At 41.9% G+C, this 23,175-nt stretch overlaps 1 protein-coding gene across 1 annotated transcript in view; it reads left to right on the top strand.

The window, feature by feature from the left end:
- The first annotated feature begins 18,388 nt into the window (after positions 1 to 18,388).
- Positions 18,389 to 23,175, top strand: part of LOC148027196 (nifU-like protein 2, chloroplastic) — a 29,329-nt gene continuing 24,542 nt past the window's right edge. The window contains exons 1-3 of the mRNA XM_087691734.1: positions 18,389 to 18,663; positions 19,414 to 19,528; positions 19,612 to 19,925. Of these exons, the coding sequence (XP_087547860.1) occupies positions 18,562 to 18,663; positions 19,414 to 19,528; positions 19,612 to 19,925 (531 nt within the window). The 5' untranslated portion in view covers positions 18,389 to 18,561. The remainder of the gene's footprint in view (positions 18,664 to 19,413; positions 19,529 to 19,611; positions 19,926 to 23,175) is intronic.

Raw genomic sequence — 23,175 nt, 5'->3', positions numbered from 1 at the left:
ATTTATTTATTGAATTAGTTACTAAATTATTAATATATATTGATTAATTAATTAATTTCTCAATTTAAGAGAAATTAAATAACGTTTTTTTATTTTTCTATATTTATATGAGAGAGAGAGAGAGAGAGAGAGAGAGAGTGTGTGTGTGTGTGTGTGTGTGTGTGTGCGCACCCTCGGATGGACGAATGCCGGCAGGGATGGATACGATGCAACGGGCGGGCGGGCGAACGGACGTGACATGGGTAAGTGCCAGGAAGGGGGCACCAGCGCCCCCTTCCCCCGTTTCCCCCCCCCCCCCCCCCCCCCCCCCAAGAAAAGAAATCCCTTCCAAAGGGGGGATGGATGCAGTATTGTGGGCGGGCGAATGAACGTGGCACAAGTAAGCACCAGGAAGACTCCAATGCGAGACGTGGTGTGGTGGGTAAGCATACGGATGTGACATAGGTAAGCGATAAGAAGGGGGCATCGGTGCCCCCTTCCCCCCCCCCCCCCCCCCCCCCCCCCAAAATCCCTTTTGATGTTGTCGGACAAGCATCACTCCAAGGCATAGACCTTGGCATCTTGGCCTTGGCATACTTGGTAACGGGCTACAAAGACTTCATTGGAGTCCTTGGCTATGCGTGAGATGCTCCTACTAGCTTATAGGAAAATCTTTCTGGGAGGTCACCCATCCCGACAGTATCGTCACCCAAGTACACTTAATTGCCAAGTGACTATCCATTAGGCAGTTCTTTTTGTTGTTCTATACTACAAGCATAGTTTTAATAAGCTAGTCTTGGGAGGGTTTCCCAAGTCTTTCTTCCATGAACTGGCATAAAATACATCATTAATAAATAACAATTATCTTCATAAGTAGAGCCAGTTTCACGATTAAAGCTAGTTTTTAAAAATATGCAACATAAATCAATTTTCTTTGGAATGTATGTGCACATTGTTTATTATAATAAAATAAGTAATGGGGACCCATTCCTTGCGAGAGTAACTTTTCACCCAATTGGATTTTTGGGTCTAGTTAGGCGAGGGAAGAGAGAGTAACAAAGTGATAGGGGAAGAGAGAGTAACAAAGTGATGGGAGAGCAATGAGAGAGAGAGAGAGAGAGAGAGAGAGAGAGAGAGAGAGAGAGAACATTAATAATGGGCGGAGAGAGAGAAAGGGTGATGAGATAGAGGGCATGTGATGTGTGTAATTTTTTCTCGCTAGAAAGGGATTGACGGCAGCCCCTTATTGGATGATTTTTTTTTTTGCGACCCATTCCTTGCGAGAGTAACTTTTCATCCAACTAAATTTGTGGGTTTTCTTTGCCTAATAAGATGCTCCCGAGTGACCCCTTTTTGGCGATAAAACAAACGGCAAATCTAAGAATATATAGCATGGGGAGAATAGGGACCAATAGGGTACAGGTTTTTTTCTCACCCAAGAGCGAAAAAAAAACCCATACCCTATTGGTCCCTATTCTCCCCATGCTGTATATTCTCGGATCTGTGGTTTGTTTTTTTCCCAAAAAGGGGTCGCCAACAACCTCTTAATGGGTGAAAAAAAAACCACAAATCTAGTTGGGCGAGGGAAGAGAGAGTAACAAAGTGATGGGAGAGGGATGAGAGAGAGAGAGAGAGAGAACATAAATAATGGTGGGAGAGAGAGGACATGTGATGTGTGAAATTTTTTCTCGCCAAAAAGGAGTCACCAACAGTCCCTTACCGAACGTTTTTTTTTTTGGAAACCCATTCCTTGCGGGAGTAACTTTTCATCCAACTAGATTTGTGGGTTTTGTTCACCTAATAAGGGGCTACCGGTGACCCCTTTTTGGCGTCAACAAAACACAAATCTGAGAATATACAGCATGGGGAGAATAGGGACCAATAGGGTACAGGTTTTTTTTTTCACCCAAAAGCGGAAAAAAAAACACATATCCTATTGGTCCCTATTCTCCCCATGCCGTATATTTTTGGATCTATGGTTTGTTTTTTCACCAAAAAGGGGTTGCCAGTAGCCCCTTAATGGACGAAAAGACAACCACAAATCTAGTTGGGCTAGGGAAGAGAGAGTAATAAAGTGAGGGGAGAGGGATGAGAGAGAAAGATAATATGAACAAAGCAATATTTGAATGAGAGTGTATAAGCTTCTACTTTGTATGACAATATGCTTCTAGGAGTGTAAAGATCTACTATTTAGAAAATTATATCTCTCTCTTTTGCTCGTAAAGTTAATTAATTAAATATTTGTTAATTAGTTGAGATAATAGAGGGAGAGAGAGAAGGGGTGATGAGAGAGAGGTCATGTGATGTGTGTAATTTTTTCTCGCCAAAAAGGGGTCGCCGGTAGCCCTTTACCGAATGAAATTTTTTTTGTGATCCATTCCTTGCGAGAGTAACTTTTCGTCCAACTAGATTTGTGGATTTTCTTCATCTAATAAGGGGTTGCCGGCAATCCCTTTTTGGTGACAAAACAAACCACAGATCTAAGAATATACGACAGGATGGGAAGAATAGGGACCAATAGGGTACGGGTTTTTTTTTTCACCTAAGAGCGGAAAAAAAATCCATACCATGTTGGTCCATATTCTTCCCATGGCGTATATTCTCAAATCTATGGTTTGTTTTTTTGCCAAAAAGGGGTCGCCAACAACCCCTTAATGGGGGAAAAAACAACCATAAATCTAGTTGGGCGAGGGAAGAAAGAGTAACAAAGTGATGGGAAAGGGATAAGAGAGAAAGACAACATGAATAAAGCAATGTTTAAACGAGTGTGTTTTTAAAGCAATATAGCAATGTTTGAATGAGTGTGTATAAGCTTCTACTTTGTATGACTATCTTATATTATACTTCTAAGAGTGTAAAGATCTACTATTTAAAAATTTATATCTCTATATTTTGCTTATAAAGTTAATGAAATAAATGTTTGTTAATTAGTTGAGATAATGGGGGGAGAGAGAGAAAGGGTGATGAGAGAGAGAGCATGTGATGTGTGTAATTTTTTCTCACCAGAAAGGGGTCATCGGTAGTCCCTTACCGGACGGAATTTTTTTTGGCGACCCATTCCTTGCAAGAGTAACTTTTCGCCCAACTGGATTTGTGGTTGTTTTTTCGCCCATTAAGGGGCTACTGGTGACCCCTTTTTGGCGACAAAACAAACCACAGATCTAAGAATATATGGCATGGTGAGAATAGGGACCAATAGGGTACGGATTTTTTTTTCATCCAAGAGCAAAAAAAAACCTATACCCTATTGATCCCTATTATTGCCATGCTGTATATTCTCAGATCTATGGTTTATTTTTTCGCCAAAAAGGGATCGCCATCAGCCCCTTAATGGATGAAAAAACAACCACAAATCTAGTTAGGTGAGGGAAGAGAGAGTAACAAAGTGATAGGAGAGGGATGAGAGAGAGAGACAACATAAATAAAACAATGTTTGAACGAGTGTGTATAAGCTTCTACTTTGTATGACTATCTCATATTATGCTTCTAAGAGTGTAAATATCTACTATTTAGAAAATTATATCTCTCTCTTTCACTTGTAAAGTTAATTAAGTAAATATTTGTTAATTAGTTGAGATAATGGGGGGAGAGAGAGAAAGGGTGATGAGAGAGAGGGTATGTGATGTGTGTAATTTTTTCTCACCAGACAGGGGTCGCCGGCAACCCCTTACAGGATGAAATTTTTTTAGGTGACCCATTCCTTGCGAGAGTAACTTTTCACCCAACTAGATTTGTAGGTTTTCTTTGCCTAATAAAAGGCTGCTGGTGACCCCTTTTTGGTGAAAAAACAAACCACAGATCCGAGAATATAGAGCATTGGGAGAATAGGGACCAATAGGGTATGGGTTTTTTTTTTCACCCAAGAGCTTGTTGCGCCAAAATTTACTATCCAAGAATGGGTCATCGAAAAAAAAAATCATCCGACAAGGGGCTGTCATCGACCCCTTTCTGATGAGAAAAAATTACACATATCACATGCTCTCCCTCTTTCCCCCTCTCTTTTATCACTCTTTCTCTCTCCCCCTATTTTATCTCTCCTTCACCTATAAAAGGACCCATCCCCTCCTTTTCACATTGCAAATCATTCCACTCTTAGTATATGACTCTCTCTCTCTCTCTCTCTCTCTCCTTTGTCTTTAAAAGGACCCCCCTCCCCTTGCAATTCAACTTATTATTTTCTATCCCCTACCCTTAGTACGGTTCCGTCACTCTCTCCCCCCTCTCTCTCTCTCCACACCTCTCTCTCTAACATAGTCACGCATACTCTATCTCACTATTCTATCCTAGGCTTTTCCCCTCTCTCTCTCTCTCTCTCTCTCTCTCTCTCTCTCTCTCTCTCTCTCTCTCTCTCTCTCTCTCTCTCTCTCTCTCTCTCCACCTTCCTCCCTTTCTCTATCTCCTCCTTCTTGCCCCCTCTCTCTGTCGCTCTCCCTCTCCCTCACTCTCGCTCTCGCTCTCGCTCTCTCTCCCGATATTTGCCTCTCACACTCTCTCTCTTTATCTCTTACTCTCTTATCCCAATGTCATCTCTTCCTCCCCCCCCCTCAATCTCTTATCCCAATGTCATCTCTTCCTCCCCCCCCCCCTCTCTCTCTCTCTCTCTCACGATTGGTATTTCATTTGGCAGGAAATTGAGGAAGCAATATATCTTGAAGAAGTAACCCTAAGGCCTTGTTGAGATTTTTGCAATCACATCTAAGCCTCTTTGTATGGAGCAATGTGGGCTCATGACTAGAATCCCATAAGCACAGTAGGAGAAGTGATACCATCCAGTTTTCTATAAAGCTTTGTACTTGCTCTCTTTTCTAATGCAATGTCATAGTACTTTTGTCATTCAGTAAAGTCTCTATGTCATTGTCAGTCTATACATAAGATTGTGTTTATGAGTCCAAGCTTCCATCTTGGAACCTAATTCACTTGTGTAATAGTCAGTCATGTCACTGTCTTCATGAACTCACTCTTTCTCTTCCAACCTCCATAGTTTCCGCCTGAAGCCATGTTCTAGATCCATGTTTTTATATGGTATCAGAGCCATGGTGAGCATGGCATACATCAGTTTAGATCAGTAAACCCCCCTTCCAACCTCTCTCCAACTCTGCTCAGCTCAAGTCCAACAAATGAGTTCATTTTCTTACTCTATCTTCACCAACCTTCCATGGTAGCCATAGCGAGGCAATACCAACCTTGCTTGAAGTTCTTATATCTCCACATCTAGGTAGTATCTCCTCACACTTCCTTATGAGAACTTGTTCCCCACATCAGGGCGCTTATTCCTGTCACCTGCGACCTCGACATTAGGCTAGCCCAGCATTGTGAATTTTTTGGCTTGCTGCTTGGAACTGTGCCCGCCTTGTTCGGTACTCATCTCATTCTCTATACATGCTGTGATTCAGGGCAGCATCATAGGGCATTGATAGCCCATGAAGTAAGCTTCATTTCTATTAAAAAAAGTTTTAGAAATGATGCACTATAGCTCCTGTAATCTGTGAAAAACTAGGCTACCTTGCAAATCCTAACTGTGACTGCCATAGCCAAGAACTTAAAGCTTCATCTTTCCTTTATTTTCTCTCTCTTGACACTTAAACCAAGCCTCTGCCAATATTATCCACTAAATCTGAAGTTGTCCAGCACTTTGTTCAGCATCAAATCAAGAAGGGGAGATTCTGAAGGTCTCAAGCTTCGAGCATCAATATCTCTTGATACTATTCATCTAGTGTCTTTTGGCACTTATGCTTATCAAGTACACTCAAGATCAAGTCTTATGTTGCTGAAATCTGAGAATTTTGAAGCTGGTTTGATGTTGAAGCAAAGAGAAGAAGTTTCGTGATGCAGACCTTGGAGTCACTTGGCAAAAGAATGATGATAAAGCTCAGGCCATTATCAAATTGGAGCTAGACGACAGCTATATCCACCATGTGTCCAACACACCTCTTGCTACACATTTAAATTACATGGAAGGACTTCTAACCCAGCTTGCAAAAATAGAGTTGAAAATGGATGACGATATTAATATTGGTGTTCTACTTAAAAGTTTGCCTCGTGAATATAATAATGTATCAACAACCTTAATCAATATGCCAAATCCTAAGCTTGTTGATATCCATGCATCACTGCTAGAGGAGGAAAAGAAGCTAAAAATAAAGAAGAACCAAGCACCTCTAGAGATGAACAAATGTTATATGTTGGCAACAGATACAAAGGCAAGAAGGACCAGCTATTCTATGATTTTTACAAAAGGACCGGACACACTGAAAAGTTCTGCCACACCAAAAAGACATCCCAGAAGGCATATCTTTCTACAGTGAAAGAATAAGAAGCCCATGGAGTAAAGGAGGAGGAGGAGGAGGAGGAAGAAGAAGAAGAAAAAGAAGAACAAGAACAAGAAGAACAAGAAGAAGAACAAGACTACTAGGATCAGAAGGACAAGCCTCACCAGTCCTTCTATTCTCACTATTTTGATAGACTTTTTTAACTTTGCACTGCCTAGCCCAAAATGCCTCTATCATACGCTTGTAAACTCCTCATGTAGCCTTGTACTATAGCCTCTGTACACTTTTTGAGGCCCCTGTTATAGCCTCTAGATGTCCACCATGTTTGTGGTATCCACACTTAGCCTTTTTTGCGACAGTCTCTAGTGTTTTTCCATGTTTATGATGTGCCCACACTTTGCAGGTGTTGCTCTCACTAAAGCCTCTACACACTTTGTACTTATGGTTGTGATTGAGAAGGGGTGTTGAGATTTCTGCAATCACACCTACTTAGCCTCTTTGTATGGAGCAGTGTGAGCTCATGACTAGAATCCCATAAGCACAGTAGGAGAAGTGCTAACATACAATTTCCTATAAAGCATTGTACTTGCTCTCTTTTCTAATGCAATATCGTAGTACTTTTGTCCTTCAGTAAAGTCTCTATGTCATTGTCAGTCTATACACAAGATTGTGTTTATGAGTCCAAGCTTCCATCTTGGAACCTAATTCACTTGTGTAACAGTCAGTCATGTCAGTGTCTTCATAAACTCGCTCTTTCCCTTCCAACCTCCATAGCTTCCAACTCAAGCCATGTTCTAGACCCATGTTTTTACAGCCCCTCTATCATGGACAAATCTGATTTCAAAAGACAAGATCATATCACCCTTTACGAGGGCAATGAAAGGATTGTAGAAGGTTTAATCCACATTCTCCTCGCCAAGCTTTTTCCCTAGACGAGTGGGAGTTCTTATCACCATCGTGCATCAAAGGGTTGTAAAGGCCCATTGCAAAGGCAATATTAAGAATGCCATTGAGGAAAACACAATTGTGCAATGGGCAATTGAAGAGACGGTAAGTAGCTCCTTTCTTGATGTCCAGACAAGTCTCTTACTCTTATCCTATTTCGGATCATTGTTTGCAGGAAAGAGAGCGACAATTGATCAAGTCTCCTAGGGACTCTGACTTATCTCCACGATCTACAGCAGGACGATAGGCTATTGTCACCAACAACATGCAATCACAAGGGGGGAGTCACACTCCAAGAGCGAGAGGAAGAGTAACACAAACGTGATCATTGACTTCCACCGAGCTACAAGCAACCATTGCAATTGCATGTGGGGAAGGAGTGACATCAGGAGAAGGTGGGCACGCTTCAATGACTCCGGTGAGGAAGGGCAAGAGAAAACTCATACTATTGAAGAGTGATACTGATGAGGAAAGCAACAACCATCAAAGCATCGAGTCCTTTAGTGCACAGCAAGGGCATGGCCATAAGCAACCCAAGAAGAATCGAACACAAAGAACCAAAAAGAAACTCATGACAGATGCCGGTGAAACGACTGGAGAGATCGCTCTCATAGTCACTTGCAATAAATGTATTGTGTAAGCATGTATAGAAGACCAATTGGAAGTGTTGACGGTGAGTGCTTGTAAGAGATGGCAACATGATTTAGATTATGGTTTTTATTTCTTCACATTTATTGAACATTAATTACTTCATTGTCTCATTCAAATCCGGATATCCACCCCTTTGCCACCCATTCCATTATGTCGTTTGGTTTCTATGCCTACAATTAAACAAGTCACATTGAGGTACAAGCAACTCTCAGAAACCTTTTTTAGCAATGGGTACGTTAGAGGGATGGGTATATTCATAGTGTCATTAGAGACTCCAAGACACCAGTACAAGGAGGTTGATGATATAATTAAAACTGAGTGGGACCCCCATTGGCGAAAGAAGCATAGGACTTCAAGGCAGAAATCAACGGCACTGATTGGGTCTTTTTGTCAAATTGCATGTTTTATGTTTGGGATAGTAACCATCGGCTCACAGCATGGATGAATGAGATACGCACATGTGAGTGGCCCTAAACTGTAGGACCTTAACATTCTGCAATGTGTTTGTTTCTTACATCATCCTTAACACAATTGACCATTTGCAACAGCCTTTCTAGATAACGCGAGGCAATATGTGCACATTGATTGTCGTCTTGTGAAAGTGACAAGTGTGATAGAGAGGGAGAATTTTGTCAGCTATTTCTCGTACAAACAAGTATGTGATCCGGGTTTTTTACAAACTGGATTTCTACCACAAAATTTGGCTAAAACCCCTATCAAGAGCCTTACCATATCACTTTGGGTTTACTCTTCAAACATTAGATATGCCACATTGCTTCGCGATCATGATAACTCTAGTGAATGGGGGGAACAAGTTCTTAGGAGGGATGTCAATGTAAAGGGTAAAAGGGATGGTTATCTTAGTGAAGATGGAAATGGATTACACCTAGGAGTTGAGTGAGTACATAGATTTTTCAAAGGACTAGCCTCCAACTACACGTGGATTCCACCTACATCACTAAGATTTGGAATCTATCACCATCATTAGAGGACACCTCACCCTAGTACACAAGTCAATATCCACATCATGGTGTCATTTGGATCTTACACAAAAGCTTACAAGCATGGATCCCTTTTGTCACATGCTTATATATATATATAAAGAAATAAAGTCAAAGCAGCTTTTGGAAGCCATTTTTTATAATCTCAATAACTCCCAAGGGAAAGCAAATTTCAAGAAAATTCTCACGTTACTCGATCGGTTTCGACTTGATCTACAAAGTTGCAAAAGAAACTTTTTTCAGATTCTTCACTGATTTGAAGTTACAAAGGTGCAAACTACTAGCTACATGCAATTTTCTTCTCTCTTTCACCATATCAACTTTCCATTCTATCCTTCTTGTAAATATATTATAATAATGTGCTTTGGGCACCCACCTCTTGTAATCTAGCTCCCTTTCTCTATTTTGTCTACCACCACCCTTGGCTTCTTGCATGATGACCAAGGTGGGGACTTGTCCCATCCACTATTCTCCATATTTTCAAAGATGCCATACATAATCTAGGATTATGTTAATCAATAAGATTAGCTTAATCTAAACCCTCATGGAGGCTATATAAGGAGCCCATGGAGATGTAGAGAAGGACAAGAACAATGTCAAGCATATGAGAGCACTCTAGAATACCCTCATGCTAGTCCATCTCTTTGAGGTAAGCTATGAGTGAGTTCTTTTATTATGTAGCATAATGGCAAGCTTCCTCTACATGTTCTCCTCTTGTCTCCCTCTCTTCTCATCTTCTCATTCCATGAATACATAATGGCAAGCTTCCTCTACCTCTTCTCCTCTTGTCTCCCACTCCTCTCATCTCTCTCTCTCATATTCTAATATGGTATCTAGTACATATATTCTCTCTTGTGAAGTTGTGTCTTGGTTCTTTTGATTCTCTTTGAGAAAAGGGATGTCCTAGCCCATCCTCCCTTTAGCTAGGTGGCACCCCTCTTTAGTACCTCAGTATGCAACCCATTCATCATTTCAGCCCTCAGTATGCAATGGACCATATTCATGAGATCCTAATATAGAATGTACATAGACTGGCACAAAAGGGAGTTGTCCATACCTTGTATCCAGACCTTGTTTGTGAAGTAAGGATGTTAGGGTAGGTTGACCATGCAACTTGCAAGCACGCAGAAAGTCGGCGCCCATTCCCGCATGGTACAAAGCACCATTGATTGCACTAGACCACGTTATGTGGAAGGTAGGTAGTTCTTCAAGCTATCTTAACAATGTTTTTCCTGATGCATTTTTTCCTAATATAATGGCGTTGTCCCTAATTACCAAGTGCAAGACAAGTATGATATGTCAGTGCAATTGATCAAACAGAAACAGACACAACTCTCTGATTCTAAGTTTAGAACCAAGTGGGGTGAGGCATACTATAGTGTCAATGAAAAGCTTGTCAAGAAAACTCAATGTTTGCTAAGAGTTGCAGACCCAGTCTCGGAGAGAAGTGGTTTCAATAAGTTGCTACCTCTTTGTACCTGCCCTCTATATATACTTGTACTACATTGGTCCAAAGTAACAATGTTTTTGTTAATGCAAAACTGTCTCATGCTTGGAGTGGGGCTCCAAGACAGGGGGTGTATTGTACGAGGAGAGAGTATACACATTGGCATCCTCAAAGCTAAACAAGGCAAATCGCATAAGGATATTGAAGGCCATGGAGAGTTCTAACATGAAAATTTGAATGTTGATGGGCATGCCTGAACGTAGGTTATCCTTGTTCATTTAAATTATGTGCATCATAAGTTCGAAGAATTGGTATTAACCGACATATCTTTGATTCGAGTTGATGGAAATGCACCGTTTCGAAGCTGGGTAAGACAATTGACCTTTTGGGTCATATTGCAAGATGGTGGAAAAAGATAGCTATTAAGTTGGGAGGACTATTATAATATTCGAGTGGAACATGATTTGTTCTTCCGATACACCTAGGAGATAAAGAGAAAACATAAAGAGCAAATGTTTCGCATTGTCATCCATGATTTCAAGCCAGATGAAGATATAGAGTCATAGAAGTCAACGAAGTTGGCAGTATGGAGGCTTTTGTACAAGTAGTTCACAATATCCTTATTTAGTAGCATGTCTGCAGTGCTATCTTGCCAATCCATTCAAGATTTGTAATGGTGACTTTGCAAGTCAGGTTCATGTATGAGCAGATGGAGAAAAGGGCTATACAAACTCTGCTAGGAGAGTATGAGGATTGGGCAAACATGCAAGAGGATCAGAGCATGTATGAGGATTACTAGATAGAGCAAGAGTGGGATGAGGAGCTATATCAAAGATGCCCTATTTTCCTCAACTATCTAGAAGATGAATACCCATCCAATGAGAAAATTTTGTACCAAAAGTACTCAAGGAAAAGGCAAACATAAGAGACACAAGGATCCAAAGGCATGGTAAGTGAAATGAGTTGCATTCTTAGGAGTATATTGCACTTTGTTGTCTCTAATGAAGAGATTGTGATGGGTTCACAAGAAACTAATACGAGTAGGGTGGTTACTACAAAAAGAAAATAGAAGAGCAAGTGCACATCCAATATCATTGAAGAGAGGCCAAGCAAAGATCGGCTCGGGGCCCTCATTAGCAATTAATTTGGTTTCTCCACACCTAAAAGGTTTGATGTTTTGAAGTACTATAGCCAAGACATTTTTTGTGTCCCTCCAGTGAAAATATTTCCTTGAATATGAATCGTAACCACCAAACCATGTAGGCCTCTTCGTTGATACCACTGAAGAGTAGATTGCAATGGAAGGCATCACCGAGGAGGTCCACGACATTGGCATGGATAGAAGGATACAACAAGTTCTTCCAGATGTTGCAGTGGAGAGTGTTACCTTACACACTGCTATAGAGAGATGCACAACAATGACGAGAAGCAGTGAAGCATCACATGGAATTGACACACGTATTATAGAGCACCGAGATGGTAAGCTTGCTTTTGTACAAAACTCATGATGTGAAGGCACGTAATTCTTGTTCATCACCAAAGTAACATCAACAATATTTTTTAACATGCAGAGGGCAGAAGAACTAAGTGTCTTGGATTTGAGGTCATATCAGACATGGCACATGCGCAAAGAGGTAAAGAAACGATGTTCATGAATTCCACACATGTCATGATTGGATGATGTTAGAGCTTTAAAATATTCTATCATTATATGATGTTAATAGTGATGTGTGTCCTTGTGTAGGAAAGGAAAGAATGCAAGAACATGGACTAGTCGTGCTAGGGGATGTGGCAGCTACTGGTAAACAAGCATGACTCGTGGTTTTTTTTTCCCACAATACAATGCCAATAAGAATGGTTTGTATTTTTGCAGAGGGGGATACAGTTATTTATTTTCAACCTATAATGCTGGAGGATGTGCCAGCCATAGACACTGGTGAACTAACGTGTCTCAATAATACTATCTACAATAACATTTTGAACAAAAAATATGTCTCTAATTATGAATTTATTATGCAGAGGGCCATATTGAAAGTCACGTGGAAGTCCACTTGCAAGACATCTTCTCCCAGGAAGCTACAATGGTGCAAGATGTTCCAACCACACATGCAAGTAAACAAACATATAAGAAGAATATTATCTATCATTAACATTCAATAATAAGAATGTGTTACTAATAAAGGATTCAATGTGCAGAGGCCCACAACATTGAAAGCCACATGGAAGACCCCCTTATCTAGTTGATCGTGTTCTCAAGGATGCAAAGGATGTTACTTTTCCTTGCCACAACACACTCCATCGTAGAGCTTGTCGAGCAAGTTGTGGAGGATGGACACCAACGGATGGAGTGAGGGTAGAAGTGTTGGGCCTTACGCATGGCACAAGTTGTTCATTGCGAAACACCTATATGTGTCATTAGAGGTGGAGAGGTGAGAGTGTTTATGTATCACACTTGTTGGCTCCATTTAGTGAGTATAATTACTAAAATTAGTATCTCAATCTTTAAATGTAGGTACATTTGCTCTATATTCTAGCGTACATGCGTTCAGATATCGCTTACCATGAAATCATCCCTCCGAAGTTCACAAAAGATGACATTACTACGAATGAGTGGGTGCGAGATACATCAGGATCCCCAATGAGAGGTCAATATGAGATCCAGTGTTGTTAAACTATTGGGTATGTGTTTTGTAAACATTTAGTAGATTCCTAATCCATTATATGACTACCAAATACTGTAGGTGGCATGCAACGTGGTAGGGCTTTTTGGAGCTCGTTCTTGCAAATGTACACGAAAGAAGGGGACACTATTTTAGATTGCAATGCAAGATGTGGTGACTTTGCATCAGTAGTGCTAAACTCCAAAAGATTGATTGTATGTCTGTATCACTTCGCCGAAGATGGCAGATATCTAAGAGCAAAGGTAACATGTTTACATAAACTTGTACAATATTTGATTGTAATGTAGTGTTCTTTTTCATCATACCAACATGGGTGCTCACCCTTCCACGTGTGCATGTATAACACCTCCCACCACCCGAAAATTAATCGTGTTCATTATGAATGGGGTGCTTCTACATAGGTAGCCAAAGCAAAAGGGATCATTACCAGTGAAGCCCTTAGAAGTGGGTAGGTATTGGGTGATTTTGCAGCCAGGGCTCGCTGGGTTTTTGAAGGAAATATCTTCATTGTTTAACATTGCCATCTGGAGCTCCATGAAGAAAGACAACTTAAATGAGCTGCTCCTTGACCGAGCTAGTGTTAGGGATCACCAATTCTACCCCCTAGCAATGGAATTTGATTGATATTTGATGTGCATGATGAATATGTACTTTCAAATTTATTAGATTCTTTTTATTTACAAGCGCAATAAAATGAGGATGAGAGGGAAGAGGAGAAAGAGAGAGGAATGTGCAAGTGAAGGAGATTCTATATAGGCATTTGCTCAATTGCAATACTACAAGGTGTTTAATATAGAGCATGTGCAAAATATTTAGGGAAGGGTGGAGTGTAGAAACATGCATGCATGTGAATGTATATGTGCATAGTGGATTGAGTAACAATGAGGTAATATTGTTGTCTCAATGTTAACTATTCGAACAAAGTGAAAAACAATAGATATCACACGTTACTGTAGTGAGTGTAACAAACTATTTGATACCCTATCCTCTTGTAGTAAGTCCACACAATAATGCTTGATTGAAAGTAGCAAAAACATGTGATTTGTAGTTTTGCTTATGCGTGCACAATGGAAGTGATATATCAGGATATAATATCAATCATACACATAAAAGTGAGAGGTACGTGAATGGATATATGCATGTGGGATAACAATGTGATATTATTTTCGTCCTGATATTAACTACCAAAAGTGTTTAAGATAATTTACCTCATGCAAACCCTTGACCCTTGTAATAATAAGAGGGTTGTGAAAAACGGATGGATGACCCTTGCAAAATTAAGAGGGGGAGAGAGAGAGAAGTTGCTAATTTAGAGAGAGAGAGTGTGTGTGTGTGTGTGTCTTTGTGAGCACACAAGAGAGAGAGAGAGAGAGAGAGAGAGAGAGAGAGAGAGAGAGAGAGAGAGAAGGTGAGTGTAAGAGAGGGAGAATCGAGAAGTTGCCGAGAGACACAAGGAGGGAGAGAGAGTAAGCGAGAGAGAAGGTGAGTGTAAGAGAGGGAGAATCGAGAAGTTGCCGAGAGAGAGAGAGAGAGAGAGAGAGAGAGAGAGAGGGGGGGGGAGGAATGGAAAGAGGGATATAGAGAGAGTGGGTGTATATGTATTTGTGAGTGACATAAGGAGGGAGAGAGAGCAAGCGAGGGAGAAGGTGAGTGTAAGAGAGGGAGAATCGAGAAGTTGCTGAGAGAGAGAGAGAGAGAGAGAGAGAGAGAGAGAGAGAGAGAGAGAGAGAGAGAGAGAGAGAGAGAGAGAGAGAGAGAGAGAGAGAGAGAGAGAGAGAGAGAGAGAGAGAGAGAGAGAGAGAGAGAGAGAGAGAGAGAGAGAGAGAGAGAGAGAGAGAGAGCTTAATTAACATAGGGGAAGAAACATGGGAGGGGACGATAGTGGGGGAAGTGGCAGAGGTGGTAATGACAACAGTAGTGGAGGCAGCAGTAGAGGAGAGCTTAATTAACATAGGGGAAGAAACATGGGAGGGGATGGTAGTGGGGGAAGTGGCGGAGGTGGTAATGACAACAGTAGTGGAGGCAGTAGTAGAGGTGGTGGTGGTAGTAGGGGCTGTAGTGGTGCTTGATATGTGCACAAGAGAATAGGAGGAATAAGTGGAATATGTGGAACAAGAAATGGAGGTTGCTTAGAAAAGCTTGCTTAAATGCTCGCTCAAAAAGCTTGCTTCTTTCCCTTCCCCTGCATTGACTGACTACAACTCTGCCTTCACCATATTGAATTATTGTCTGCGAAGAATTGTGCAGCAAAGTGCTTGCCACCAGGGATTGGAAGGGCCTTAATTATGCCCTGCTGGACCTTCAGCTCTAGGTTCCTCAGCAGTGGATTTGTAATGACAGTAAAGAGCAACAGGGCAATGGGGCATCCCTGTCTTATTGACCTCTTGATGTCGAGAGGGGGGACAGTATGCAATTGACCTATACTACAACCAGGGTGTTGGTGAATAAGGCACCTACCATTTGTAGGAAAATTTTCTCGAAGCCCATAGCTTTAAGAACCTCCATAATAAAACACCATCCTATCCGATCGTAGGCTTTGTCATAATCCATATTACTAAGTACAAAGTCAGATGCCAAGGCTAGTGCATGATCTATTGAAAGGATCATGTTTAGAATCGCATCATGGATCTGTTGACCCTAAACAAATCCATGTTGCTGCGTATGAAGTATCCTCCCAAGTATAAACTTAATTCTGAATGCCAATGCTTTAGCATAGATCTTATAGCTTGCTCCCATCATTGTGAGCAGTCTCCAACTACCCAATTCGGCCCTGTCAACTAATTCTGGGATGAGCTTAATTAAGCCTTGATTAATGGACACTGGGAACTTCCCCTCCTTTCTGATCTTATTCATCAAGTTGCAAAGATCTAAGGAGCACACACTCCACATCAATTGAATCACTTCCATCGGGATGCCATCTAGTTCTGGTGACTTCCCCCTGGCCATTTTATCCACTACATACTTCAGCTCTTCTTTTGAGAAAGGGCGCCCAAGCATAACAGCCTCCCCTTGAGAGACCAGGTCCCTACTCGGCTGTAGAAATGTTGCCAGCTTAGCATTGTAGTCGTGTGGGATGTCAATCTCTGAGCCTACAATAGAAGAGAGGTGTTTAGTGAAAGCATGGGCAATCTCTACACTATCCATTAAGATCTTCCCATTGCCTTCATCAATCATGGTGATTAGCTCTCTTTGCTTCTTGATTTTAAGTGCTCTAAAGCATGTTGCATTAGGTGCATCTCCAAGACATATCACATGCTCTTTAGCTGGATCTTAGCTGCCTCTACCTTGTGCTTCTATGGAGCTTCTAGGTATCCTTGCACCTCCATTTGTAAAGATTGTAAGATTAGGTCTTCTGACTGCACTCGCAATGAGTGCACTATGCATTCTCTAGTATGACTACCACCTTCCCATCTTTCCCGTCTCACTACAGCCTATTTTCTACCATGCTGTTTAGCAAGGTTATTGATGCTTCTCATGTTTCATGCCCACTTTTGTGCATGACCCTTTGCAGAAATCCTATTCTCAGTCCATGCATTCTTGAGCTGCTCATAGAAGGCTTCTTTCTGTAAGAAATAGATGTTAAACTTGAACAATGGTGGGCCTTCACCATCTTGTTGCACAATGGCTAGCCTTAGAGTGAGTAGGAGGGGTGCATGATCTGAAGTAGCATATTCAGAGAGCATTCTGAGTCGGACATCTAGCATTGCCCACCATCCCTATTGAAGACTGTGGCAACGTCAACTAATTCTTGCTCTATCTCCAATTCATTCCAGTTCTCTCTTTCTTGAACCATCGTCATACCTTTTCCATGGGACCAATCCGCTTCCTGCAAGGTCATATTCTAGTCTCCCAGGAGCATTGCATTCTCATCTCCCCCAATGGTAGCTAAGAGCTTCCATAAGGTTGCCCTTTCAACGGAGGCATTAGGGCCATAGATGGAGACCAGCATCCTTCCCATCCATTGTACCCTTACTCGACTTTTTGCATGTCGCTTCTTGCTGGTTGCTGCTCGGCTCTTCTCTTTTCTCCTTCCCTTTGCCCTTAATGTCTTCAGTCTGACTAGGCTGCTTCCTCTCCCCCGCTTCAGAGCTAGTCCCTTGATCAGCCTTTGGTTGTTGTTGCTGCACACTCTTGGGATGCTCGCTTGGGGTAGTACTCCCCTTCTTGGGGCACTCTTTGGCATAGTGTCCAACTTCCCTACAATAAAAGCAGGTATCAAGAAAGGAGCCAAACTGTACATCGACCAGTAGGTCCATGCCATTCGGGTCGATGAGCTCAAGGACTTCTAGTATTTGCTTTTTTCAATCCCATAGGATGCAGGCATGCTTCTCAGCCTTGATAGCACCACTCGTAGGTGCCACTAACGGAACATACAAGGTCTTGCCAAGAGCCTCCGCCAGTATTGACACCTCTCCGTCAAGCCACGCAGGAAGCTCGTGGAAGCTAACCCACACAGGGCATTTGGTTTACAACACTTCCTTTGGGTTGAAGTTGGCTTGCCAGGGCATGGTGTAGACGAGGTTGCCTTTATACCCAATTGAAGAGCCAAGTATAAGATCTTGTTCAGCTTTGGAGGCAACCAGGGCTAGGAAAAACCCCTTCCCCACAAACCTATACTGTAGCAAACATGCTTTGGTGCCATAGGTGACATAAAACTATCTGCCATACTCCTCTTCCATGGGGGCTTGCCCAAGAAGAACATGTAGATGCCGTAGAGGGCATATTCAATGTACCTTTGCTTGATGCGCAACAAGGGGAAGGCCACAAGCACTCGTAGAATGTGCTTCGATCCATCAAGGACTGCCTTCTTCTTGGCGTTGATGATCCTCTCGAAGTCTTCACTCAAGCTCGACTGTGTCCTCACCATGTGAAGTGGCCAAAGTCTCATAGTCCATTTCCATGGAGTCATAAGACTTCAGAATCTTCAGTGATCCCCCTAGCTTAGCATGCCCATCTGAAAGGCGTTTAGCTCCCTGCATTCATACATGCGAGCTGATGAAGCAGTGTAGCACAGGTGTGTAGTCGGACGTTTCAGACTTGACCAGGAGACCCGGACATCTGGAGGCTCGGACATCTAGCGATTCGGATGATTCGAATTTCGCTTGTATTAGTCATCTTTCGCCCCGATCGTTCCCAATCAAGAGTTGCTTTTCGACCCCATTCTTTGGATTTTGAGGTAGTGTCACCTTAATTGTTAACGACACTAGTATTTTGAACCCAAGAAAAATGAGTTATAGAGCTATGTAGTTTGAAAAGGGATAGAAACCATTAATCGTTTGAAACTTATGCACCCGCCCCTTACCAAGGGAGCCACGGCTCGTTGACACAAACATCCTAGAGGTGTCGTATACACCTACGAGAAATTGCCGACATAGTCAGTCCCCCATTCGTATATGTTTCAATTGGCCTTCTTCCACAATTCAAGGACAGGAGAGGATAGAGAACAAGACACTTTCTAGCAAGTGAAGAAGCCGACTCACGCCCACGATTCTTTTTCTCTTCCGATTGTTTTCGAGACATTCCCTTCATTCACTGGTGCTCAGAATACGATCGCTGCTACAACGCTACGTGCAGGGGACGAAGAGGAGATGCAGACTCTGCACGTCCAGTCCCCTCCTCCAGTCTTTAGCGTCTCTCCCACCCACTGCTCTCCCTCGAGAGGAGATGTTCTCGCCCACGCCTTCTGTCAGGTTTGAGTGATCCCCCCATTCTTGGCCTCATAAGCATAGTCTGCCTCAAAGGCGGCTTTTTTATTCTCTGTTTACCCCATCACTTGAAATTCTGCTCATCTGGGGAGACTTGTCTCATTTACAGTTTGAATTGGGCTGCTTGTTCGACTGCTTTCTACATCACTACCTCATTCCATGAATTGGTCCGGGGCTGCTTGTTTCATCATCAAGCGTTGAATTGGGCTCCCTTTTATCATTGCTTTCCATGTCACTTGATGGTATTAGAGCCTGCCTCATTCCATGAGTTGAACTGGGCCGATTGTTTCATCAGGGATTGAATTGGGCAGCTGTTTCATTGCTTTTCACATCACGCGATCATAATAGAGCTTACCTCATTACACCATTTGAATTGGAACTGCTTGTCTCATCAAGCATCTTATGCCTGCACATGGTTTTGTCCTAGCTTGGCCGAGTCTGCGTGTCTCTGCTGCAATGCCACACTTTGAATATCCAGGATATGAACATTGCAAAGATCAAGTATTGAATGCATACACATTTCACAGAGTTGCAGTTTATATGAATACATTTTACACCTCATTTTAGGTGAAACATCCTTGCCAATTTGCTGTGATTGACCCATGTAAAAATGAACATTGTGATTGGTTTCTATCATTGGATGTAAATTTACTTGTGATCTTTCATTCCGAGTAGTGCTGTACTTTAAGAAGCTTCGATCACTAATGCAATTCATGCTGTAATCATTATCGGCAGACCTCAAGGTTTCAAGGTCACGGTGCCACATTGAAGAATACAACGTTGAATAGAGATGCCCACCTGCTGTTTTCTGGCCCATATACATGCGATAGTAGTGTCAAACAAAGGAAAGGTAATACATTATAAATTATCCAGTTCATTGATGTGCCCTTTTCATGGTGTTTAAATGTATCAAAATCCTGTATGCTTTTGCAGGCATTGAAGCTGTGGCTAGTCCTCAGACATCAGCTGAGGGTTTGGCTTTAACAGAGGAAAATGTGGAGATGGTTCTTGATGAAGTTCGACCATATCTCATGTCTGATGGCGGAAATGTGGAGCTTTATGAGATTGATGGATTAGTGGTAAAGTTGAAGCTTCAAGGAGCTTGTGGTTCATGCCCAAGCTCTATGATGACGATGAAGATGGGGATTGAACGACGCCTAATGGAGAAAATCCCTGAAATTATTGGTGTGGAACAAGTCATGGATGAGGAGACAGGGCTTGAACTGACAGAAGAAAATGTAGAGAAGGTAGCTACTTGCTTATGGTACCTTGTTCTAAGTTTTGTCTCTTCCTGCTATTACATTACTAAGCATGTGGATATTAGTTACTGTTTGTATATGTTGATAGTTGATTATCATTCTGAGCTTTTTACAACATTGAGCTTTGGGCTAATCTATCTATTTTCAGGGTTTTTTCTATTTTTGCTGTTCCATTAGTAAGCATGTGGGTATTGGTTACCGACTGTATAATTTGATTATTGGCAATCCTGAATTTCTTATGACAGTGAACTTTGGGTTAATTTATTGTTTCATATTGATATTGACATTAAGCATTTTAGGGCTAATGGTTGTTCTGTTAAATGATATGCTGATGTGTTCAAAAGCACATGTTAGTCCCTTTTTCCCTCCTTTCATTGTACTTTAATGTATTACATATACTCTCAGATTTTGAAAGGAGCACAGTGCTTGTTCATGTTAGATTGCCTACTCTTTAGTTTTCTTTCCCCTATATATGGCAAGTTGGCTGCCAAATTTTGGCTTTTGTTAGGCATTACTCATGGAGTTGTGGTTGAGTGAGATGATACATATTGTAAAGACAAGAAGGCTGACAAAGTGCACAAATACGAACTCTTTGAATGCAAATGAATGCTCAGATAAAGGTAAGGAAAATGGAAGAAAATACAATGGATATATAAGCCTCTATACAAGTAAGTTTAGAGATACGATGAAGCATATAGATCGGTGGGATTGGTGCGAACTGCTAAGAAGCCAAAACAAGGGTGAAGGCTCGATGCAGAAGGCATAGCACAGGATTCAAGGATTCTCAGAGAGATGGTCTGAGCTGTGTGAATCTGAATGTAGAGTTGGAGATGCTACAGACAGCAGGGCCGAGTGTGTAATCACTTGAACAGTCACAGATACGAGTAGGTTGCCAGCACTGCTGCTTGCTTGTAGGAAGCAGTCTTGTTAGTGCAAACAATAAGGCACCTAAAGGCTGTATTTTGAGGTAGCTGAAGGCTGTCTTTTGTAGTAAATCAGGAGTGTAGTCGTACAATACTCTAGTTGTAGCAGGGCAGTAGTGAATGTCAGCCAAAGTGGGCTGTGTTTTGATGACAACAATGGCATGGATGCTGGAATGGCATTTGTGGATCACTTGGAGTTGGTAGTGAGCAGTAGTAACCTGTGTTTTGGGTGGGGCTGCAGTGTGCAACTGTAGGAGAGACCACCAAGTAGTGGGGCAATCACCATAATTGTTGCTGGGCATTAGAGGAGATGTGAGGCTGATGGAGTTGGTGTGGATGCTAGTTGTAGCAGGGTAATTGTTGATGATAATGGAGCACATGGATTGGTTGATATGGGAGTAATGGCTGTACCCCTAACCAAACTCACAAAACGATATTTAATTTTACCATTCTTTTTGGGATATTATAAAGATGAATAAATTGGCACATAATCTTGTAGTTTGGGACTAAGTATGCTCTAATTTCACTTTTGTAGGTCAATTGGACTGAGGACAAAATGTATTCATATGCATTACAGTTGTTAAGAGTGTGATAGATTGATTTGTCATGCATTTGGTCAAGGTTGGTGAGGAGACAAGTTTGGATTGATTTTAGAGCAAGGAACATGGGAATCATTGGCATCAAGAGAGTATTGCTTTGTGGCAGCATGTCACTTGTGATTCGTGTAAGCTTTGGATAGTGGTCAAGAAACACTGAAAGGAGCGCCAACCTATAGGGCTTATCTTGTGTTGTTTAACAATCTACTCGAGCATTCCAAAGTTCATTACCCCTTTGATTATTCTCAAAGGCTTGTTCAATGGCCAAATCTTCATAAATGCACACTAGAGCCTTGGATGCTATATAGGGGGGTTTTCGGTTTTCTCAAAATTTTTACTGTATATGTAGAAGTTTTGGGCTGCTAGTGAACAAGTGGTTTATTACTATTGACTAGCCTTAGACATGGCTAATTGGCCAAGGAGATCTTTATTGGCATGATGCTATTGGGTATCATTGTGTAAATGATGCGATGGCTAGACTTAGGGAGAGTGGCTTATGTGGTGGATAATCATGGGTAGGACGAGTTTGGGAACATTTTGGGTGAAAAGTCCCATTTGGGTCATTGCAATTTGGTTGTGGCAAAGGGGCTGCTTGTGAGAAAAGATAGTATGCTATGGTAGGGCGGAGCTCTCTCGACAAGAGTGACACCACAGGATGATCCACACCAACATTGCGATGCGTTGATGTGTGTGTTGTTTCAACCCATTGATCCCACGAGCCTCGCTTGGTTTCGTTAGCCCAAAAGGTGACTTAGGGCCATAACGTAAAGTGGTAACTCAATGTTTGATTTGCCCTTGATCAACCCCTAATAGGCCTAGGTCATTTTTGTGGGCAGCCCTGATGGGTGGATTGGGGGTGGGTTGTATTTGGGCTGCCCCTAATTTGGGCAGCTGTTTCTAGCACTTGTAGCCTTGGGCAAGTTGGTGCCCTGTTAGAGTGCATGGGGAGACAACCCTTGTTTGGGCAGCCTAGTCAACCTGTGGGGAGGCAACCTGATTGACCGACAATGTGGGAGTTAGATTTGTTACATACTTAAACATCATGGATGGGTACCCACAACATTGGCCAATAGACAAACCGCAGAAATGGTTCTTTTCCTATATGTTTTTAAAATGGACATTGAGACATTTAAAAGCCTTAGACATTTTAATGTCACATTGGAAAGCATTTAATGTCATTTTAATGAGGGCAGAGCCAAAGGACTATTCAAGTCAAACTTTGATGTAGAGGCCCCAATTAGAATGGAAATTTGTCAGGTATCAAAGTTGGGTCAGTTGTGGGCTGCATCCAAGTGTATCGTTCATGTTGGGCTCTTTCCCATTGGAGTTTAGTCTGAGAGCTTTAGCAGCAAGAAGAGATGCATGCTTGGTGGTTTATGCTGTGGAGAGTGTGTTGGAGCATCACTAGATCTTTAGCCAGTAGGGCATCAGGTTAGGCAGGCTGATGCGACCATCAAGAGGCCGTAAACTTTGTCGTTAGGTTGCTTTAGTTAGTGGAGACCTGTTGAGCAACATGGAATAAATCTCTATGTTATTCTTTCTCTTGCTTTGGATGTGCAAGCTGTATTTTATAGCAAATCAGAATCAGGGTTTGGCTGTTCACAGCAGATTAGTGGCTAGGGTTTTTAGAAATTAGGACATGGAATTGTTTGTTGAAGACACTCCAACCAAAACTTTGTTGCTAGGCTGCCATAGTTAGTGCAGACGTGATGAGCAATA

Source organism: Lygodium microphyllum, chromosome 13, assembly GCF_053477565.2.
Source record: "Lygodium microphyllum isolate KBCC chromosome 13, Lygodium_microphyllum_v1.1.10, whole genome shotgun sequence".
Taxonomy (NCBI): domain Eukaryota; kingdom Viridiplantae; phylum Streptophyta; class Polypodiopsida; order Schizaeales; family Lygodiaceae; genus Lygodium; species Lygodium microphyllum.
This window is presented reverse-complemented; position numbering and strand designations above follow the sequence as displayed.